The sequence below is a fragment of the Lampetra fluviatilis genome, chromosome 12, assembly GCF_964198595.1.
Source record: "Lampetra fluviatilis chromosome 12, kcLamFluv1.1, whole genome shotgun sequence".
Taxonomy (NCBI): Eukaryota; Metazoa; Chordata; class Hyperoartia; order Petromyzontiformes; family Petromyzontidae; genus Lampetra; species Lampetra fluviatilis.
Genome location: NC_136286.1, coordinates 8728953 through 8745410, shown reverse-complemented (window position 1 = coordinate 8745410; position 16458 = coordinate 8728953). Strand labels below are relative to the sequence as shown.

At 52.2% G+C, this 16458-nt stretch overlaps 1 protein-coding gene across 1 annotated transcript in view; it reads left to right on the top strand.

Annotated features, from left to right (window-relative positions):
• The first annotated feature begins 5666 nt into the window (after positions 1–5666).
• LOC144934954 (homeobox protein EMX1-like) overlaps positions 5667–16458 on the top strand; it is a 52154-nt gene continuing 41362 nt past the window's right edge. Inside the window, exon 1 of the mRNA XM_078861214.1 lies at positions 5667–7375. Within this exon, the coding sequence (XP_078717340.1) occupies positions 6868–7375 (508 nt within the window). The 5' untranslated portion in view covers positions 5667–6867. The remainder of the gene's footprint in view (positions 7376–16458) is intronic.

Here is a 16458-nt window from a genome sequence, read left to right as displayed (position 1 = left end):
AAGTGCACCTAGCCTGGCACAAGTGCCGTCGTCACGGCTGTTGTTGCGTGTGTATGTATGCAGACGTAATTGTGCTGTGTGTGTGTTTTTATGGATGTACGTATGTGCACGTGGTGCTGGCCGGTCCTGGGCATCAACTAGGTCGACTCAGCCTTAAATTAGTCAATTGAGTTCCTGGTGCAGCATAATGCGCTGAGGAGACAAAGGGGGCCGGGTGTGGTGTCGATACTTTGTAATGTTTGCTTGTTGAACTTCTTTCGCACCGTACGTCTCCGACCGTGCTAATCGGAGGTGCGATGAAGGACAACAAACTCATCGCAAGAAGCGGTTCTAAAGACCTTCATGGGTCTTCGCAAAAAGCACTTGCCCAAACAGACGATGCAGGCTACACGGAAGATCATTTGTCTTTTCTACGCATGTGTTTTATGGCTTTTTTTATTGTTCAGTCCCCACTGTGTACGTGCTCATGTATATGTTCGGATCGGTGACGGCATTGTGCACGTATGTAGGTATGCACGTGCGTGTATAATATATATGTGGGCTAGAGAGTAAATCACGGCCGTCTGCACTCCTTCAATGCACAAGGAATAGCAAAACGACGACATTCTCTCTCTCTTTCTTTCTCTCTCTCTGCTGAAGCCCTCTCGTGGCGCTCAGACCTCGACGTCGACATTTAGCTCTTGACCACATTTATATATTTATCTCTGTGGGTGTAGTTATTTTTCATTGTTTGTTGTGTATGAGTGTATGCACGGATTTGTAATCGTGCTCTGTGTGTGCGTATGATGTGCACGTGCCGTTGTTATAATGGTGTGCACGTGTAGAGACGTACGAATACGTTAGTGTACGGATTTGTCGTGGTAGTGTGTATGCACGTGGACGTGTGTATCGTGTGTATATTTGTGATTGTAGTCTTGGTAATGGGTGTACATGTGTACGTGTATGCGTTGTATTGGAGGTTGCGCACTGAACCCTCCATGTTAAATGCCAGTGTGATATAACTTTGGTATACAGTCACCTTTGACGTTTCAATAAGTTATCTTTAATAGCAAGCGCCGCTTCTCACGGGGTTTCACCGCACGAATTGCACTCCGAACACCTCCCGACATAAGTTCCACGTGTGGCCACGTGGAACGTCTCAGTGGCGAGTGTGATACCGGAACTGGTCCAGGACTCGACTATTCGTAACCCCCCCCCCCCCCCCACTGACCAGCGTGGTGAAGTATGGTCAAACAGCCATCATGACCGAGGCGGCCTTCATCAACAGACAGTAGATGAACTATGTCTGAAAATGCGTGTTGTTAGTTTGTGTGTGTTGGGAGCGGTAGTGTAGTGGTTAGCGCACTGCGCTACGAACTCCGGCGATCCGAGTTCGATTCCCGTTCACGGCCGCCACCACCGGTGACGATTATTTGAACCGGTCCTGGGACTCCCCTAGGTCGACTAAGCCTCAAACGAGTACCTGGTGCGGTGTGTAAACATGGCCACTGGGGAGACAAAGGCGGTCGGACGTGGTGCTGGCCACCCACACCCCCTCGTCTACCGTTCCGGCCTTCATTGGTGCTCGCTAACAGCACTTGCCCCTACAGTCTGTTACAGGCTACACGGGGGACCTTTGTCTTTTGAGACTTCATCCGCGTGTCTGACACAGCTGCGCCCACACACACATCCGACGAGTGCACGCGTGTCAAATGTGCATTTGCTGCTTCGCTTTATATTCGGTACAAACGTAATACGTGTTAATTAAACGTAATGATTCGTATAATAACTGACAATACAGATATTGACGCTTTGGCCGGCTGACTTTCTTCAGACGCGATCTCATGCGTCGACACGCATCGCGCATGCATGCGGCAATGTTGTGTTTACTATTCATCCAAACAAAAACGATACAATTACGCCTCCTGGAATAACAACTCACCTCGGAACGCCTCTCTCCGAGTTTCAAGCGCACGTTTTCAGGAGGATTCCTGCAATTGGTGACGTGTAGCCAATTTCATTTCAAGTAACCATCTCATCACAGCCGGTGGTCATATTTGCTCTCGGCGAGCACGTTGACAACAAGGGACCACGGCGCTCAATAGAGGCCGCGTAGCTTCCCGAGGCAAAGACAAAGATCCCCCGTGTAGCCTCGCACAGCCGGTTGGGGCCAAGTGTTGTTAGCGAGCACCTGTGACGACCCGGAGCGGCGCACGAGGAGCGAACAGCGTTGTTCATGCCTCCGCACGGTACTGGGTAATCCATTTAAGGCTGAGTCGACCTAGAGAAGGCTCAGTTCCGTTTTATATATTCGACACGTACATACGAACACACGCAGAAGCGCTGTACTATTTAGCTGTGCAAGTGATTTATGTCCAAAACACCAATGCCTTTCGAATATATAATATGGGAATTACAAATGATACAAGTATCTCCTGTACAGCCTGAACAAACGTTTGGGATGAAGTGCTATTCGACAGGACCTATGAAGGCGGGCACGCTACACGTGGGGGTGGGTGGCCAGCAGCACGCCCGACCGCCTTTGTCTCCCCAACTGCGATGTTTAAACACCCCACCAGGTACTCATTTGAGTGGACAAATTGGTAGGCACAGGAGCGGTTCAGATAACCCTCACTGGCGTTGACCGTGAGCTGGAATCGAACTCTGGTGACACACACACACAAACAAAAGTGCTGCTCGCGCAGTACAGCAACGCGTCACATATTCGCGTTCTACTTGAGTGTAGGCAAAGTCACACCACTGCACCGCATTGTGCCCCGCGTGTTGACACACACCACTCTGCGTCTACATCTAAACGCGCGCGCGCGCGCGCGTGTGCGACCCAGCTGTGGATTAGATTGCACGAGGAAGGAGCATTATGAATGCACTTAATTATAGCCACTCATTAAAATTACAGCTTCATTACGCGGCCGCTTGAAACGAGAGACAATGGGTAGTGTGTGTGTGTCTCTCTCTCTGTGCGTGTCGTGCAGCGGTTAGCGCGCTGCGCTACAAGCCCGGCAACCCGAGTTCGATTCCCGCTCACGACCGCCAACACCAGTGACGATTATCTGAACCGGTGATGGCCATCCCCTAGGTCGACTCGGCCTCAATTGAGAACCTGTTGCGGTGTGCAAACATCGCCACTGGGGAGACAAAGGCGACCGGGCGTGGTGCAACAAACCCACCCCCTCGTGTACCCTGCCGCCCTTCATAGGCGCTTGCTAACCGCACTTGCCCCAAAAGTCTGTTCAGGCCACGCGGGGGAATCTTTATCTTTGTTCTGTTTTCGTTTCGCTTCTGCGTGGAGGCGCGCGTGCCCAATGCCGCTGCTGCTGCCGCTGCTGCCGCTGCCGCCGCTGCTGCGGCTGCCGCCGCTGCTGCTGCCGCCGCTGCTGCCGCCGCTGCCGCCGCTGCCGCCGCTGCTGCTGCTACTGCCGCTGCTGCTGCCGCTACGGGGCTACGGGGTTTTCGGGAAACCTCTTTAATCCCGGCAGCGAGTCGTGATGAGCGCGCGTGATGCGTCCGATTATTATCGACTCCCGTGCACTTCAATCCCAACTCTTGTGCGCTTTTAAGAGATCGTCACTATTATCGTCGTGTTTTTTTTTGTTTTTTTTCTTTTCAATAATTTCTCACCCGATATGAAACGCAAATAATGTTTCACCAGTTACTTTCAACAACGCCGCTAAGGTTGCCTTGTCGGCGTTAAGGCAATACCACAAGAGCAACTTTCTTTAAGGGCATCTGGTAACACTAAGCACTTTTCACGCAAGATGTTGCACACTACCGCACACACACACACCACCTTATATATACACAAACACACCACCGCACATACAATACCGCACACACACACACCACCTTACACACACACCACCACACACACACACCACATTACACATATACACACCCACACCACCTTACACACACACACCACATTACACATATACACACACACCACCTTACACACACACACACCACACACACACCCCACATTGCACACACACCACCACCTTACACACACACCACCTTACACACACACCACATTACACATACACACACACACCATCTTACACACACACACACACCACCTTACACACACACCACATTACACATACACACACACACCACCTTACACACACACACACACCACACACACCCCCCACATTGCACACACACACACACCATCACCTTACACACACACAACCTTACACACACACCACATTACACAAACACACCACCACCTTACACACACACCACCTTACACACACACCACATTACGCATACACACACACACACCACCTTACACACACACACCACCACACACCACCACACACACACAAACCACCGCGGCATCACGCAAACACGACGAGGCGAGACGGATGTGGCATTGAATCAAAATGATTCGCGGAACATCGTTCCTTGAGTGCTTCGCTTGGGATCAAGCGCCGCCTGCACCACGCGTGCTTTCCCGTCGGCCTTGTGCGGCCACGACACGAAGGAATTGTCCGTTCAGAATTCCAGCAGCGAGCAGTGCATCGCCATGTGTCGGAATAGGGCCCTGGTAACCGTGACGTCAAATAACTCAGACGTGACGCCGCTTCGATGCGCCCGCCTGTTTATCCGCACTTAAGAAGACAACTTACGAAATCACAAGTTGAGTGCACACGTGACAAGAGTAGAGGACAACTGATTGTTTATCAGACTTCAGCGATTCGCTTTCACGGCGACGTGGTTACGCGACCCATCGCAGCTGTGCGAGACCCCGTGGCAAGCAGTCGCGGCGGCGGTGGCGGGAGGGGGTGGTGGTGGTGGTGGTTACGGTCAAAAACCACGAGCGCATTACTCGTGTGAGTTACTCACTTCGAAAGCCCCAGACACACCCCGGGAATCCGCGAGGGGTCTCGTACACTCAGCGAGCGGCACAACCAAGAGGCATTGCTCACTCATCCGTGCAGGATAAACAAAACAACCCCCGCCCCCCCCCCAAAAAAAAACAACAAGAAAGATAAACAAATAAAAAGAAACACCCCGGGAATGGATTTAACAAACAAACAACAACAACAACAACAAAAGTAACCACTGCTGCTCCGAGTTGCGGAGAACAGCGACAAGAATTACGGATCGTGCGGCTTTGAAGTTGTCCGTTCATTGTGCGCACAGAAACGACTCGGGACCGAGACGGCTTTCTCCCCCCAAAAAACTCCCACTCCAAACGCTCTCTCCACTCTCTACTCCCTCCACTTTTATCTTTCCGCTCCGCTCCTCTCTCTTTCTCTCTCTCTCTGCCGCTCTTCCAAACCTCACACAGCCACTCCGACTCCGAGTCCCTCCCTTCCCTCTCTCTTCATCCAAAAACCTCCTTCCTCTCTGCTCTTCTACCCACGGCCCCACCTCCCCTTCCCTCCCTCTCCTCCTCCCCCGCTCCCTCCCTCTCTGTCTCTCCTATCCCCTTTCTCTCCTCCCCCAAAACTCTCCGCCCCCTCCGCTTCCCCGCGCCACGCTCCCTCCCACGACCGGCCCTCGTAATAGTGACCAATCAGCGCACTAATCCATGCTCAGCACCGCCCTGGCCTCGCTTAATGAGATCATGCTTTGAGAGAGAGAGAGAGAAGGGGGGGGGAAGGAGTAGGAGGAGAGGGGGGGGTAGGGACCCGCCTTCCGTGCCTTGTGCGCGCGCAACTTCTCTCCCCCCCCCCCGACTCGGGCGACAGGCGACCGCGCAGATATGGAAGGAAGAGGTTCGCTCGCTCCCCTCTGAAATCGCCACCGCGCTCGGCTTCAGTTGTGCGAGGCCCGGCGGCGAGAGGGCGGTCCGCGGTTCGGCAGCGAGTCTCTGGCGAGCGGTAGTCGGACTAAATGCTCAAGTGCTTTGTAGCAGTGACGGTGGTTGGTGGTGGTTGGTGAGCGAAGCCTGCGTAACTTGGGACTTGTCGTGCGCGTTACACACACGCGCGCGCGCGAAGACACACACACGCGCACACGCACACACACTCTCTCAGGCATATACTGATACACGCGCACACGCACACGTGCAGAGATAGGTACACGCGCACACGTACTTACACATACACAGAGCGACACGCAACGATACGCGTACGAAGAGAGACGCACACACACACGCGCATACTTCACACGGAGATACGCGAAGTTATACTGCGGATTACATGCACTCACACGCTTAGGCGCACAGAGACACACACGCGCGCACGTAGACACACACGAGCGCGCGTAGACACACACGCACACACAGAGATCTTTGCAGACAAGCACAGACACAGGCGGAGTCAGACGCGTTCCCTGCTGCTGCAGTCCACATCACTCGAGTACTCCATCGGTTGTAAAGTACGTGTGCACACACACGCACACACGCACACGCGCAAAGTCGCCGATACATTATCACGACCGCGACTACTTTAACACTCACAGTGACAACAGCCGAGGACGCTGCATCGGCTGCCTATAAAAAGGGAGCCGCACTCATCAAGGGGTCGCGAACGGCGACCTGGCAGCGCGCTCGCTCGCCGCGCCAGCGAGCGCGCGAGCAACAAGAAGAGTGTTGTGTCATCGATCAACAAAGAGCGTTTCATCGATTGGGCTCTCCTCCTTCTCCTCCTCCTCAAGTCGGGCTGACGCATGTGTGCGCAGCTCGCAGACGACGCGCACGGCAAGAGACACGCGCGCTGCAGGGAGACATCGTCAAGCTCGCCGTGGTTGACATGAGATAGAAACTGCGCCGGGGCCGTCTTGCGTCTTTGCATCACCCCCACCACCCCCTCATCCTCCTCCTCCTCCCCACCAGCGCCGAACAGACGTGGCGAGGGAAAGGAGGCAGCGAGCGACTCGCCTCCTCCTCCTCCAGCCCCGTCTCGCCCTGCACCCAACATGTTTCAACCGGCGACCACCAAGCGCTGCTTTACCATCGAGTCTCTGGTGGCCAAGGACTGTCCGGCACCCACCAGCCGATCAGAGCAGCAGCAGCAACAGCAGCAACAGCAGCAACAGCACGAAGCGCCGTTACGGCCGGCCGCTCTGAGCTTCGCCGGCAGTCATAATCATCAGCATCACCAGCACCAGCAGCACCATCATCACAGCTCGGCGTCCGTATCGGCAGCCGCGGCGGCCGCTGCAGCCGCGGCGGCAGCCGCCGCCTTCGTGCCCGCGTTCCCGCAGCCCACGGCACGGGCACTCTACCCTCACCCTGCCGAGTTGCTCTACTCGGACCCCGGCCATCACCCCGGCTCGGCTGGGGGTCCCCTTCAAGTCCCCGCGCTGCCTCCGCACCACCACCTGCAGCATTCTCATCCTCTGTTCGGACCCCCGCAGCGAGACCCCATGACTTTCTACCCGTGGCTGCTGAATCGACACAGATACCTCGGCCACAGATACCCAGGTGAGAGCCGAGGCCCCCGGGGGTTGTGTAGGGGGGTTGTCACGACGTTGTCGCTGTGCGGCACACGTGCGGTCATTGTCGCCGGTGGCTGTCGGGGTTGGAGTCTGTGTGCGTGTGTGCGCGTGTCAATAGGATAAACTCAATGCGTATCCTGTGTGGCATACGACATATGCTCTGTGTGTGTGCTGTGTGCTGTGTACGAACTATATCCGCTACGAGGCACTGTGTAATTCTAAAGGATATATATATACACACGCACACACACACCGAGCCGAACGTTTAATGTGAACATTTTGTATGCGTGTACGTATATCGTCAATACCGTGTGTATACGGATGTATGTGGAACTTTTTTCGCGCCGTACGTAGCCAACCGTGCTAGCCGGGAGTTGCGGGCGTACCTGGCGCGCACAATCTGCGGCGTGCCGTGCGTCTTTGCCTCGCGTGCAGTACTTTTTAGTCCACGTACATTGTGGGGGGAGCGGTGGCGCACGAGTTTGCACATTGTGCTACAAACCAACCGGACGCGTCCGATGACTGGCCACGGCTAACATTAGTGGCAAGTGGCGAGCGGCAAAACCTGCCCTAGGCCCCCCCCCCCCGCTATAGGTCGACTCTAATGTGTACCCGCTGCGGTGTGTAAAGTCAGAACTGCCTGGGGAGAGACAAAGGCGGTCGGGCTTGGTGGAGGCCACACCACACAATCGTGCGCCGTGACGGCGGTCTTAATAGGTGCTCTCTAACAGCATTTGCCATACGGAAGAATGTGTGTCTTTGAATACTGTAAAGGGTGTCGCTTAAGAATGTACCCGTTTCGTACGTTATGCGCACGTGTTAGATGTAATGGATACGATAAATACAATCTTGATTTGAAGCTTTCGTGACTGCAGGAATCCATACTCTTTGGTGAAGTGACTTTAGCGAAAGAACCAACGAGTACGATAACGACATTGACGCCGCATTATCGATACAAGCTGGATAATTAGGCATTAAACGACTTGCGGTACCGCTCCCCCGAATGAAACAACAACAACAACACCGCATCTCCGCGCACGCACACGCGCGCACACACGCAACACATTCATCGCGTTCACTGACATTTCGCATTTTTGTTGAATGTCACCGAAGCGTGTGAGGACGATATCGTTTTGAGAACGGCGATCATGAACGCGAGGACGCGGTGGTAACCTACCAAACATATATCGCATAGGGGTGGGGGGGGGGCACGTCGCATCATGTGAGTGTTCGACAGAAGGATGCCTGCATCTTCAATGGGAGTCGAACGCAATTCCTTCAACGTACGAGCCGAATACATATCTCCAATGCCTGCGCGTACAGTTCCAGAAGTGTCGGCACCGCATGTGTCACTCCGCGATACGCCGATGTCGCCTTCGTTAAACGCGGCGCTCATCGGCGTGGGCCGGGGGGGGGGTGGTGAACGACGACAATTTACATTTAAGACGATATTCTTTCTGTGGAGTAAGTCCCCCGTTGAGCTAAAACAGCTCCGAGTTACAACGACGATCACAACCGGATCTCAATAACGCCGGCAGCGTGGAGAAATGGGATAACAAAAACCGTCTCGTCGAGTCGTACCGCGCGAACGCGTTGCGAGCTGCAGCTGGGAGATGAATCGTGGAGGATGGACGAGGATGATATTTCTCTCGTCCTGTACTGTACAACAACAACAGCAATTGTAATTCAGAGCCATGTGTCAAACTACTCGGTGAATGAAAGCCTAACGAATCACCCTCCCGCAAGCCGTGTTCGCCGTGGCGGTTGTTTGGCCATACATCGCCACGTCGGTGAGTTGCGGGTTGGTGGAGAGAGCTGGCGAGGGACACGCACCGCTCGTTACTTTTTGTTCGAAAAATGTTACCGGGAATCTAACTCAGTGGGTGCCCGCGTTTCAAAGCGCAACGCGCCAATCACCGCGCCACCGCTCCGTGCTCTGTCGGGAAACGCGCGTTTGGAGTGTTTGGGTGCAATAAAGTTACACGTGATAAGCCAACTTCGTTGAGCTATCATTTGTGGCCACGTCGCTTCTGAAAAAGAGCTACATAGCTCAGTGGGCCTTACCTGGTGAAATAATAAAGTTGAGTTTAGTTTAGGAAGCTAGTCTAGAAAAAAAACAATCTCAGACTTTTGCTGTGGTTTACAAATCAGATGTCCATGAATTAATTATTACGCGTGGTTAACTCTGTAAAGTCACGCGCTTATGACATTTGTGTATATATATGAAACACAAAAGACAGGTCATTCAGCAGTTTTTTTTTATTGCTGTGGTTGTCCCACCTGATGACGATTGCTTGTGTTGCGATCGAAACGTCGTGATCTATTATTTTTCTACCTACGTGACTTTACCGAAAGAACCAAAGAGTATGTGAATTTAAATTATTTCGGAAATGGCTACAAACACAATGCCAATGAAACGTCTTCTCATGTCGTTTGTGTGAGTGGAAATTTGTGCTCGCTAACGGCACTTCCCCCAACAGTCGATGAGATTCTACGGAGCAATTTTGTGTGTGTTGTATGTGTGAGTGCCAATATGTTCTCACGACCGGCACTTTTCCCCAACAGCGTATGAGGCCACACGTGGGACATTTGTTTTGGTGTGCGTGAGAGTGAGGTTGTCCATGCTTGATCCACTCTCGTGCCTTCACGCTTCATGTGGATGTTTTTAATCGCCACGCCGCGTATGCGCGTGTGCGCACGTGTGTATACGTGTATGTATGTATATATGTATGTATACGCGTCCGCGAACCGTCTTTGTAATGTATGTATGGTTAGTGTGCATGTGAGTGAGTGTGTGTATGTGTCTCAAATGAGTACCTGGTGCGGTGTGTATACATCGCCACTGGGGAGATAAAGGCGGCAGGGCGTGGTGCTGGCCACCCACCCCCTCGTGTACCGTTCCGGCCTTTATAGGTGCTCGCTAACAGCACTTGCCCCTACAGTCTGTTAAGGCTTTACGGGGGATCTTTGTCTTTGTACGTGTGTATTAGTGAGCGCTATGAACCCGGCGCTCGGAGTTCGATTCCCGCTCACGGCCCAGACCAGTGACGATTATCTAAACCGGTCGTGGGCCTCCCCTAGGTCGACTTAGCGTAAAAATGAGTACCTGATACGATCCGTAAACATCGCCACTGGGGAGACAAAGACGGGACGGTGTGTGCCTCGCCAAGCACCCCCTCGTGTCGGTTCCGGCCTTCGTAGGTGCTCGCTAACAGCACTTGCCCCAACAGTCTGCTCACGGCTACACGGGGTGTCTTTGTATGAGTAAATGGCGTTATATCAAGCAAAGTAATAATTTACTTGCGTGCATGCATGTGTAGGTGTATATATGTGCATGTGTCAAAGTGCATTGGATGTGTGTAACTGTGCGTGTCTACTTTTTTTTGCGTGTGTACGTGTGCATAAGAACACGTGTGTGTGTGTTTTGTGTGTATGTGTGTATGTATATTTACTTGTGCGTGCATTCGTCTGTATATATATGTGTGTGCGTGAGTGCATTGTGTATGTGGCGGTGTAAGTTTGTGTCTTTGTTTACGAATGTGTACGATAACCGCACTTGCCTCAAGTGTCTCAAAAGGCTATGATGGAGATCGTTCGCTTTGTCTTTGCTCTATATACGTGACAGTATGCGTGCTTATGTGTATGTAGAGTGCATATATATATATGTGTGTATATCGACTCGGCGTTAAATGAGTACCCGGTGCGCGGTGTGTAAACATCAGCACTGGGTGAGACAAAGGCGGCCGGGCGTGGTTCTGGCCACCCACCCATCCACTCGTGTGCCGTTCGGGCCTTTTAGAATAGTCGGCCTGCTCACGGCACTTGCCGCACCAGCCTACGCGGGTGATCTTTGTCTTTGTGCGTCATCGAAGACCGCCAGACCGACGGATGTACCCCGGTGGTTTTGTGCTCATCACTGACAATTCGCAGGAGGCCTTTTGCAGCTAAAAGCAAAAGTGCAATCCCCCCCCTCCCTCCTCCTCCTTACTTCTCGCGTTTAAAGCGAGTTGTCAAACACACAGGCACAGAAGCTCGCGACTCACGCGGTTTACATTTGGCAACAAAAAAAATGTGATCGCTTGCAATGATTCCACAATTTAATCGCGTATTTCTGTTTTTTTTTAAGAGCTCAACGTCGCAACTAAAACCGTGAATCCCCGTGGCACCGGCCAGTGCCACGGGGATTCATTGACGTGCTGCCAAGGGTCGTCTTCAAAAGTCATCGTCATCATCATCAGCACCATCGTCATCAGCATCATCATCATCAGCCATGGTCAATGCACTGCTGGTTAAAGGGCTCGTCCCAAACCACCGCCGTATCTCTCGCTACCCCCCGCGCGATGTTAATAATAATCCCACTGCACACGGCAGCAGCTGATTTCATCGCTCCATCTCATCACCGGTGGAGCGTATGTCTCGGTCACGAGTTTCATTCCTTTTCTGCTGCTGCTGCCACGTCGTCGTTCTGTCCACGGAATCGAGGATGAATTATCGCAGGCAGCTTCTTGCCATGCATTTTTATTAGAACGCTGAACGTTTACGTCTCATGCATCGTGTTGCGTTTGTTTACACATGTTAATGTGAGCGTGTGTATCGTCATTATTACAATTATTAGTATATACGAGTGTGTACTTTGTTTGTAAAACATAGGGAACGCCGGCTTACTCAGCGAGCTCCTGTATCTAAGCACGCGAATTGAGTGACGCATCCGTGAGCATTTTCTCAGGGCATGAACACAGCACGCAGATGCAGGGACTCATTATCCACAGGCGGTGTGAACTCAACTCGCACCCCCATCAACAACACGCCGATAGCTCCAGAACTTAGCTCCCATCGTCGCCGAGTGTTTGTGCACGAGACAACCCACCCATATGTGTATGATAACTGATAATATTGGTAATTATTATCGTAAAAAATGAATAATTCCTCGGGTAACAAAGTCTCGTTTGTTTTGTACCTCGCACGGATGTGCCAAGCCCAGCCCACGCACGTGGATACGAGCGCAGTGCACGCTCACTGCGGTAGTGCTCGCCTGTAGGACTCAAATGAGGACTACTACCTCCTCATGTGAGTACTGCACCCGAGTACAAATCAATCACGAGTGGATTCCCATTCATTCGCTCACGTGAAGATGACCACGACAATTTATTGGCACGCGTCCGCAGCTGATCTGTATTTTGTGTGCATTTGAAAAAAAAAAGATTCCCCTTACAGCAAGAGTGCTCAATATTCTAAAATCTCCTAATTAAATCTCCATCTACTCTTGGCTGAGTCCTCCAGAATCTCCTCCACCTCCTCCAATCTTACCCCCCCCCCCTACTACGCCTTCCCCCCCCCCCAACTACCAGACCCCCTCTGATGGATCTCTCTCATTGATTTTTGTTGAAAAGAATGCATATACATGTATAAGTGTGTCCGTGTATCTGTCTGTGTCTTTGCGCACGCCGCGTTGATGATACGGGGAGGGCGCTACTAGATTACGAATCACGGAGGGAGCGTGCAAACCTGGAGGTTTGATGTGCAAATGCGCCCGTGCGTGTTCGCAATGGGGCGCGTCGCTTATCGCCAATTGAACGTCATAGACAGATTAATGGGGGGGGGGGGATGCCACTTAACATGTAAATGTATATCGCCCAAGCGGTCGGTAGCGACCGAAAATTACAATCTTAAACAAAGTACAGGGCCTTGGGTGAAAGTCTGGGATTTAAATTGGATTTCGGAATTCAGGAGGGGCTGCTGGGAAGAGACGGAACTAACACCACCTCCCCTCTCCCCCCCCCCCCACCAAAAAAAGCCGCCACAATTTGTTCGGGGTGGGTGCAATAGCCCTTTTTTTTGCGGGGCGATAATTGGCAGCTTGGCACATTAAAGTCATAGTTCTGGGCCCGATGTTATCTTGGTAATTGAGAAAATGAAATATTTCACTCAAGGCTATGCCTCCCGTACAACGCGGGGGGGGGGGGGGGCAACGTGGGAGATGTTGTGGGGGCATGCTGGATATTCGGAATATTTAAAAATTTCTGCTCACCGTGATGGCAAATTAGATAAAGCACTTGGGCGCGCGCAATGAGAGATAATTTTAATTAATAAAGTTTTGAGCATTTAGTCGCTGTTTACCGCCTTCCTCTCGCAACTAATTACGGGGAAATCACATCGATCATGAAACAAATTATCTAATTTGTTCGGCTTTTTGCGCCTAAATACAAGGGGGGGAGGGGGGGGTAGCGCCCCCTCGCTCCCTCCTATTGCGCCCAGAGGCGCGGTGCCTCTCGCTCTGTAATCACTCGGCGGCGCTCAACTCGGCGGCGCATCGTACACACAAAGGCAAAGATCCCCCGTATAGCCTTAACGGACTTTCGGGGCAAGTTCTGTGGGCGAGCACCCATGAAGGCCGGTACGGTACACGGCGGCCGGGTGGAGGGTGGTGGTGGTGGTGGTGATGGTGATCAGCGTCGTGCCCGACTGGCGATGTTTACGCACTGCGCCGGGTAGATACTCAGTTGAGGCTGAGTCGACCTTGGGGAGGCCCAGGACTGGCTCCGACAATCGTCACCGGTGTTGGCCGTGAGCGGGAATCGAACTCGTAGCGCAGTGTGCTAACCGATGCACCACCGCTCCACATATAGTATAATACAGCACACACCTAGTTGCTTCATCGCGTTGCAACGCAGCGTGGCATTATATACGTACAGCGTTAGAACGCAGCGTAGGTTTTGTACATAGCGTGCGTTAGGTACATGGTGTTGCGTAATGTACATGGCGCTATAACGCAGCGTACGTCATGGACATGGCCCTATAACGCAGCGTACGTCATATATCATGCATTACATTGTAGCGCAGCGCGATTGACCAACTTAGAGACCCTGCCCATGAATGAAAACGTAACATATATAAGACAATGACCTTCATAGCTGTCCAATGTCGGGGACGGCTGGAAAATGAACGTGGGGAGTGGTAGTGCCGTGGATAGCGCACTGCGCTACGATTGTCTGAACCGGTCCTGGGCCTCGCCTAGGTCAACTCAGCCTGCAATGAATACCTGGTGTGGTTGTGTAAACATTGTGACTAGGGAGACAAAGACGGTCGGCCGTGGTGCTGGCCACCCACCTCCTCGTGTCCCGTTCCGGCCTTAAAATAGGCGCTCGCTAACAGCACTTGCTCAAACAGTCTGTTAAGGCTATAAAGGGGATATTTGCATTTTTGGATAACGAACAGACATTCATTTGTAGTTAAATATATGTACGCATGACATAAATGAAGGTCTCCCTACACTGTGCGGGTCGAGGAGGCGGGGGGGGGAGTGTTTGACCATACTTCACCACGCTGGTCAAGTGCGGGTTAGGGGTGGCTTACCAAAGGTTCCGTCTGCACACGTCCACGTAGCGCAGTACACGCGTTTGTCTGCACGGAGCGGCAGGGATTGTAGTGTACGCTAATGTACATGCGTTTTAGACAATTGAGTTACATTCTCTCTGCTATGAAGAAGGGCCATTGCCCGAAACGTCGCCTGTGACATGTATAGTTGTTCCTGTCTCAGGCAGTGGTTTTTTTTGGCGAATCCGCTGGGGGGTTCTTGTAGTACTTTGTCCACCGCTTGGCATCACGAACACTGCTGTGTTTATTTCGCGTTGTTGGTTTGTGTTTGTAGAATCGTGATAGGCACTCCTCCCACAGCCCACTGGCAGTTGTATTGATGACAGAGAATACGAAACAAAACACATAAGCAGACGATACGTCTCATTCGTATACGTGTACGTGTGTGTATATATGCACACACAAACAGACCATCCCTTCTTGGAGTGCATCATTTTAGGAGCCATCGATGCGCGCAAGCAAACTCTGGACCGACTTCGACACCGAGTGTCTCATCGGCAGAGCCAGGCTTGCTTCATGAGCGTGTCCGCAATCATTTGGGGATGCTGCTGCATTGGCAGCGGTGCGCACAGGAACGATGTGACCATGGGGGGGGGGGGGGGGGCAACAACTAAATTACACTGCCTTCAAAGTTTAAACAAAAAAAATATTTAAGCGAGTTTTGGGCAATGGCAATTATTTTTGTGATTTTTCGTGATTTTTATTCAATGTGCTACGAAGAAGGCTCGTTGCCTGAAACGTTGTATATTATATAATTTATTTGGTTGCGCGCGTTAGGACACAATGTGCCGTTCTATGATTTCACCCGAACTTTAACAAAGACAAAGATCCCCTGTATAACCTTTAACAGTCTCTTGGGGCCTTTAACGAGTACCTATGAATGCCGGCATGGCACTCGAGGGGGTGAGTGACCAATAACCACGCCCGGCCGCCTTCTCTCCCCCAATGCTAATGTTTACACGTAGCACCAGGTACTCATTCGAGGCTGAGTCGACCCATGGGGAGGACCAGGACCGGTTCAAATATTAGCCACATGTTGGATTTCATGTGGGAACAAAATTCGGGTCATCGGGTTCGAACCGCGGTACGCAAGCAATTAATTACACCACCGCTACCCACACCGAACCTTACACGCAGACACGAAGACTAAATCTCTCGTTTAGCCTTAACCGACAATAGGAGCAAGTGCTGTTAGCGAGTAGCACCTATGAAGGCCGGCACGGCACACGAGGGGGTGGGTGGCCAGCACCACGCCCTGCCACCGTCGTCTCTCCGAGTCGCGATGTTTACACACCGCACCAGATACTAATTTGCGGCTGAGTCGACCTAACGGAGGCCCACGACCGTTTCAGACAATCGTCGCTGGTGTTGGTCGTGAGCGGGAATCGAACCCGGGTTTCTGCCGGTCCCGGTTCGTAGCGCAGCGCGCTAACCGCTCCCCACGCAAACACAACAACAACAACACAATCTAGATAGCCTCTTGTTACAGCAGTCCCTTTGCCCACTTCAGCAATTGTATCTTGCTGGGGTTGTCCCACCTGATGACGGACGCTTGTGTTGCGCCCGAAACGTCGTGATTTAATTTATTTTATTTTATACCTACGTGACTTTACCGAAAGAACCAAAGAGTAACAACAACACACACACACACACACCTGTGGTTGTGCGCTAATTTATGTGGACGCGTGTTTGAGT